Here is a 6,767-nt window from a genome sequence, read left to right as displayed (position 1 = left end):
TTCCTTCTAGTATATGTTCTAAATATTTGATTCCTTTATCACTCCAATCTGAAAAGTTTATCATATTATTGTTTTGTAATATGTCAGGGTTGTTCCAGATCTGGGTCTAAACAGAGCACGTTGTGTGTGACGTCTTCTTTTGCACATGCGGGCCGCTTTGAGGGTTCACACTAGAGCATGTTTGCTGTCACATTTTATTTGTAGTGTGAACAAGCAGACAAAAAAATTCAGATTTGATCACAAAATCGGAATTGAACATTAAGACCTGCAGTGTGAACGTAGCCAAATAGCCCACTTCAAGGACAAGAGGGTTTGCTCTCATACTACACATAAAGGGCAAATCCTGTCAAAAAAAAATGGTGATTTCAGACTTGTAGATTTTTATCAACATCAGTAAATGAAGATGTGGCCAATATTTGATTTATCTGTTGTGTCCCATGATTTTGCAGTGGCTACATTGTCAGACAGTCATAAAGAGCTAAAAGTCTCTGAAATAGCTCCATTATTTATTCATAAGAAAGAACTCACACTGTTCCAGTGAACATCAACATTAGACCACAATTCCAGCATCAGTGTATCTCTAAATATTACATTAATTGCATATTTTTTATATTATACGTAGTAAGTGTATGAGACACCAAAAGGCAAGGTGATACATCGCCAGTGCAATGCTACATCTGTAATGTGCTGACAACATCTGTGGCAAAATTTCTCCTTTACAAAAGGGATCTAAATGGTAGATGCAGCCAATTTATGAGTTAATAATGGCGCAGTAAAGATATGCAGGAATGTTTATGTCTGACCTGCACCTATCTGCACAATGCATGCAACACTGGTGTGAAGTCATGCAATGCCTTCATACAAAATTGTTAAAAAGATTGTTAAAAACAAACAAACAACAACAACAAAACATACATACATAATGGAAATGTCCCCGTCCCCGTCCCCCTATTATCACTATCAAACTTGAACTGTACAATTATGGCCAAAATGCTTATCACAGTTGCTTGGTTCTATACTGGGATTGTGAATATTTAACAAAAAGATTGATTCATTTTTGTGATTTAAAAAAAAAACTAACAAAAAGATATAAAGTTGTTTTTATATTCATATTGCATGACAAAACTATGTAAAAAAATTTGTATTCAAATAAAACTGGTCCTCATTCAGTGAAGCTTTTAGAAGAAAAATATTGGGGGAAAAAAGCCCCAAAATAAGTACAGCTTTTACTCTTACATTGTGCTCCATTGCTATTCATTTAAAAATTCTGAGGTGTTGTGATATACACCAGACCGAAGTGCACCTTTTGAAGCACAATATAAAGCCTTTCATGCAATTCATTGTACCTGCATGATGAACCTGAAGTCCATTTTCATGGAGGCACATCGTTGGCCAAAAAGAATGTGATTGCTTTGTAAAGCGGATGGAACACTGAGTAGTTGTGCTGTTTTGTGGCGCAACACATCTAGAAAAAATGCTGCAGGCTTGTTGCATTTATTAACATCACCTGCCCTAAATCCAAAGCATTTCTAAACAACAAATGATGATGATCCAACTTCTAGGAATGAGCTCTTCACTTTCTGCTGCGCTGACAGACTTTTTAACGGTTTGTTATCTACAGTATGTCATCACTGCGGTCCAGTGCATTTAGGAGCCCTGAGGCTGTGTAGTGTGCTGCAGGTAACAGCTATGATTGGCACAGGCAGGCATGTTGTCAGGGAGTGTCTGATTTGCTCTTGCTTTATGTTCTATTGGCGAAGGACGGATTTACAATATCAATTAATCATCATCATTTTATTGTGGAAAATCAAAATCACGATTGAGATTAATATTCGATTAAATGTGCAGCCGTATATCAGAAACACAAAACACTGAGTCATTTTTTGATGGACATTTCTAAGCAATACTGATGTTAAAATTAAACAAAATATGTTACCTAATGCTGGCATCATTTTTTCTTATTTGCTTTTTTACTTGTTATTAATTTCATTTTATGTGCGAGACAAAGACATGTTCATTATACATAAACAACTAAAATTCTTTAAAACCTTTCAGGAAAGCTATTTTGGTCATACAGCCTGAAAAATGTAAAACAGGACATGAAAAGAGTAAACTGAGATAAAACAAACATGCTTCAAACGTCAACAGCTGCCAGGAGGCAGTGACACACTCATGTAGCTGCCCTGACTGAAGTTGCGGGACTTACTCATCGCCATCTGGGCAGATGCCTGTGGTCTCGTCGTACTTGGTGCAGTAAACGTCGGGGCTGTAGTTGAAAGTCCCGTCCCTTCTTCGTATGGGTCGCCTTCGTCGCTGGTTGAGAAAATGCCAGTGAAAGCACGTAAAGGGTCTGTGCTGCGTACACTTGTGCTGGAGGAACAACGGGCACTGCTCTGTCCTGAACTCCTTCAAGTATCTGAAACAAGCAGGGCAAACACGAAGCGGGATTTAAACGGCTATCCGCTAGCAAGTAAGAGCTTAGCCAAGGGAAAAGTTTAGCAGGGAGTCGTGTTGTAGCCTACTATACATTTTGGGTCAGTAGAGTTAGCTTGCTATGCTGAGTGAAGACTACGTATGTTTTTCGTCGTAAAGCTCGTACAGAGCACCTGAGCGTACGTCTATAAATGTGCGTAGCAAGAGGGAACTCAAAATAAGGCCGAGCTATTTACAAGCGGACTGGTTAGCGAGTTCCTGGCTAATCATTTAGCGAACCAAGTTGACGGTGTAATATTAACCAGACCCATCAAAACCCTTTCATCAACAGCACGAAACACTTCAAAACGATCCCGCTAACGGTTGGCTAACCAGTTTGGTGATTTAAGATCCTAGAGTTTCCTGTATTGACGCAGATGTCTTTAGCGTACAGTCGCTGTCTGCTATGTAACGTTAGGTAGTCACAAAGCCAGGAAAAGCACCATGTTTTTAACGCACGCACAGCAGTTGAGGAATGCTGGAAATGCACGCGAGCAAAGGTGCGCGTTCAAACGAGCATTTTCAGCAGCGAACGATTTTGTTGTTTCTTTGCAGCAGCTTTACTCACGTATAGTGGGTAGGTTTCTCGGTTTGAGGAGACGCATTGGCCGCCGTTTTCGAAACCGACGGCATTTTCAGTCAAAACAATGAATTGCGCATGCGCTCGGATCTGTTGCTCCCGTGAATGCATGTTCGCCTGCACGCCAGCGCACTGCAAACACCAAACGCGGCCGCACGGGGGCAGTATGGGGGCACTGTAATCACGGAACGATGACTCACTTCACACACTGTTTATATCTTATTCACATGCCTTTGTTAAGCCTCATACCAATATACCTGTATTTGTTTGTATTGTACTTAGATTTTCATTCGTTTAGAGATTTCATGATATTTCAGTCATTCTTTTTGTAGTTTTTACCTATGGATATGGCGTTCTTTCTTTTTCTTTTGTATTTATTTTTAATAGTCTGAATAGCTGTTTTGCTATAGGTTGTGTTTAATATTTGGCTTAAACACAAAAGTAAAAAAATAGCTTTTGTGTTAAATAATTTCTCTGCCTTTATTTACCTTTATCTGTCTGTTTGTTTTTAAATAGTTGCAATCATTAAGCTTGTCGTGTTAAAAACCTGTAAAACACTCAGTGTTACTTGAAAAAAGTGACTTTGTTTAGTCAAATGCACCTTACTGCTTGTGAGTAGTATAAATAAATGGTCTCTCATCCAATTAAACCTTTTAAGGGATTATCAAGCCATCACTGAGCAACAAGTGGAGTTTAAAGCTCCAGTCAGAGAGGGCCAGAAAACCAAACTTCATCTTAGAATCAGTTGTTTTTCATGTTATTTGCTGAGTGTTCATTAAATCTAACCGATTTCAGGCCAACTTTCTGTTATGTCACAGGATTTAAAAAATATGCTTGAATGATAAATTATCTGGAATGACAGATAAAAATCAATGTGATGTAGTTTGTAGTAAGTAAGCTTTGATGTAGTAAGTTATGTTATGAGATGGTGATATATCAGATTGTTTTTTCTGTTTCTTTATTGTTGAAAAATCTAAAGGAGTAGTTGTTTTGCTTTTTGCATCTTTCTCAGCTTACCAGAATTCCACATTAAATTGACATCAGGTAGTTTCAGGGGTCTTTACTCCTGTATCTGGGAATATAATCTGCACTGTTCAAGTTCTTTTTTCCTGGGATTTTAATGTACAAATGCAATTATACAGCTCATCCATTATTCAGCTGCTCAGGTGCACCGAGTGCACTGCCTTATATTTATGCATAAGCTCCAGAGCATCCCGTTGTAATTACATTGACATGCCCCACCTATGCTAAGCTTACAGTTAGACAATGTTGGGAATGCTTGTTATATAAAAATAACATTTAAGGAGCAGAATCATATTTTTCAAGCATTACTTTTGGTATGCTTTAAGCAGCTCATGTTCATAGCAGAGGATAGATTCTTTTTAGATTTCAGCAATACAAATCCTACAACATACAGTAATGTGCAAAAGTCTTGAGCCACCCAACATTTCTTTTATATTTTATTAGGAAAATGAGAAATAGGTGCGCAGCTTTATTGAAATGTGCAAACATGCATGGAAATACTGTGCATAAAGCTAAAATGGAGTTAATAGAAATATTTTGAGCTTAAAAGTCAGTGTCTGGTATGACCACCTTTATTCTTCAACATAGCTGGAACTTTCTTAGACAAGCTTTCTTGTAGTTTCTTTAAGCAGTCTTCAGAAATAGGTCTCGAGGCTTCTTGAAGGACATTGTTATTATGCGTTACAATAAAACGTACCTTGAGGAGACTGCTTTTGTGGCATATAAATAAAATTGAATTGAGTTGAATTGAATGTAATGCTCTTCTTTAGATGTTGGCTGCCTTTTGTTCTCTTCTCTGTCAAGATGATCCCACACTGCTTCAGTGTTGTAGTCTGTACTCTGGGGAGGCCAATCCATGACTGATATTGTTCAATCGTTCCATGCTTTTACTGGATTATCAGTATGTTTGAAAAATAAAGCCATTGCAAGTCAGATATTTTCTAGATGGCATTGCATGGTTGATCAAACTCTGACTGTACCTTTCTGTGTGCATATTTCCATCACTTTTGGCACAATGTCAAACACCACTGGCTAGAATTCAGCCTCAAACCATGACAGAGCCTCCACCGGGCTGTCAACACCTCTTTCTCAATCTTCTCCATACATGCTGATGAAAAAAACAAACATTTTGAATTTGGAATTATCATTCCATGAGACCTGTTGCCACTATTTTTCAGTTCAGTTCTTGTGTAATACCTGGCATAACTCAGCCTTTTCTATCTGTTTCCCTCCCTTGATAATGGCTTCTTGACAGCCACCCTTACTTGTCTGAGGCTTTGGCAAACAACAGATGGATCAACTGAAGGGTCAGATGCATCTCTCAGGTCCTCTGTCAGGTGTCTGCTGAATTTCCTCTTAATTCTTAAGGACAATACTTTGAGAGACTGTTCAGACTGAAGACACATAATTGGTTCATCCCTTCAGTCAGCTAACTTTTGAATTAGCTGCTTTGAATGATTCACAAGTCTATGTTATGGTAAATGGCCTGTATTTGTATAGCGCTTTACTAGTCCCTAAGGACCCCAAAGCACTTTACACATTCAGTCATCCACACATTCACACACACATTCACACACTGGTGATGGCAAGCTACATCGTAGCCACAGCCACCCTGGGGCGCACTGACAGAGGCGAGGCTGCCGGACACTGGCGCCACCGGGTCCTCTGACAAACAAAAACATTGTTCTGAAAATGGTCAGGTAAAAGCACTGGATTCAAATGACGTGGGAAAGAAGAAGAACTGTTAAAACCCTCCAGAAAGAGCAAAGAACTGTTCCTCAAGACCACTTTAAACAATTACAATCGATTGTTTTTCCTTGGAAGCAAACTATGAAGAAATAAAGCAGATCTCCGTCTTAAGGAATGACCAAAAATTCAAACATTGGATAAGTCAATAGTATTTCATTCTGTGCTTTTATCAAATGGTTCTTGCTTATTGTGCAAGTCAGAATTATCAAGAGGAAGGACTGAATTTAGGCAGTGGAAAAGTCGCACCCTTTTCCCTTCTGTGACGTCAGCCACCACAACCCTTTAACCTTCCTCAGTAGTCTCAGCTGTTCACATAGTTCACTGAAAAGCTCTTCTCACAGTTGTGTGTGTTTATATGTGTACATATGGGGGGTTTTGCCTCTCCTTCAGGGCTCAACAAAGAGGGTCTTGCCTCTGGAGTCTAGGTGTTGCTTGTTTATATCAATGAACTTGACAGTCCTCATTGCATTATTACTTGCCTGTCTTCCTGTTTCTGTGCCCTCACGGCACTGTTATAGCCGTGTGCCGTTTACAGAACATTATAAATCTTCAGATATGTCTACGTTCATATAAAATTTCCAAATATACAATCTGTGCTTAATCTTTGTTAAGATTAACAGATTTATGGACAGGTGTGAAAAGCAGAGCTTGTTGAATGGGGAAAGTGCAAAACAAAAAACCAAAATTAGCGTAATGGAAACACTAGTCGAGAGAATTTTTAGCATCGTGCACTGCAAAAAGTTTAGCATTTTTTGCAGATGTCTAATAAACAATCACTGAAGCAATACTGAGAGTAGCTTTCCCAGGCTGAGGGCCCGTTACAGCTGGAATAACAGTTTGTGGTTTGGACTCCTGTTTTTCCCAGTTACGCCATTATCTTTGGTCGCCTAATGCACACACACACACACACACACACACACACACACACACACACACACACACA

General features: G+C 39.0%; 1 protein-coding gene across 6 annotated transcripts in view; it reads right to left on the bottom strand.

The window, feature by feature from the left end:
• unkl (unk like zinc finger) overlaps window positions 1-3,164 on the bottom strand; it is a 22,615-nt gene extending 19,451 nt beyond the window's left edge. For all 6 annotated transcript variants that reach the window (XM_014333001.2, XM_042218632.1, XM_005920239.3 and 3 more), the window contains exons 1-2: window positions 3,041-3,164; window positions 2,207-2,416 (exon numbers count right to left, since the gene is read on the bottom strand). In XM_014333001.2, the coding sequence (XP_014188487.1) occupies window positions 2,207-2,416; window positions 3,041-3,105 (275 nt within the window). In that variant the 5' untranslated portion in view covers window positions 3,106-3,164. The remainder of the gene's footprint in view (window positions 1-2,206; window positions 2,417-3,040) is intronic.
• Between the last annotated feature and the right edge of the window lie 3,603 nt (window positions 3,165-6,767).

This window comes from Haplochromis burtoni, unplaced genomic scaffold, assembly GCF_018398535.1.
Source record: "Haplochromis burtoni strain Fernald_Lab_line unplaced genomic scaffold, NCSU_Asbu1 Contig_21, whole genome shotgun sequence".
Lineage (NCBI taxonomy): Eukaryota > Metazoa > Chordata > Actinopteri > Cichliformes > Cichlidae > Haplochromis > Haplochromis burtoni.
The sequence above is the reverse complement of the archived record's forward strand: the minus strand, read 5'-3'. Positions and strand labels throughout refer to the sequence as shown.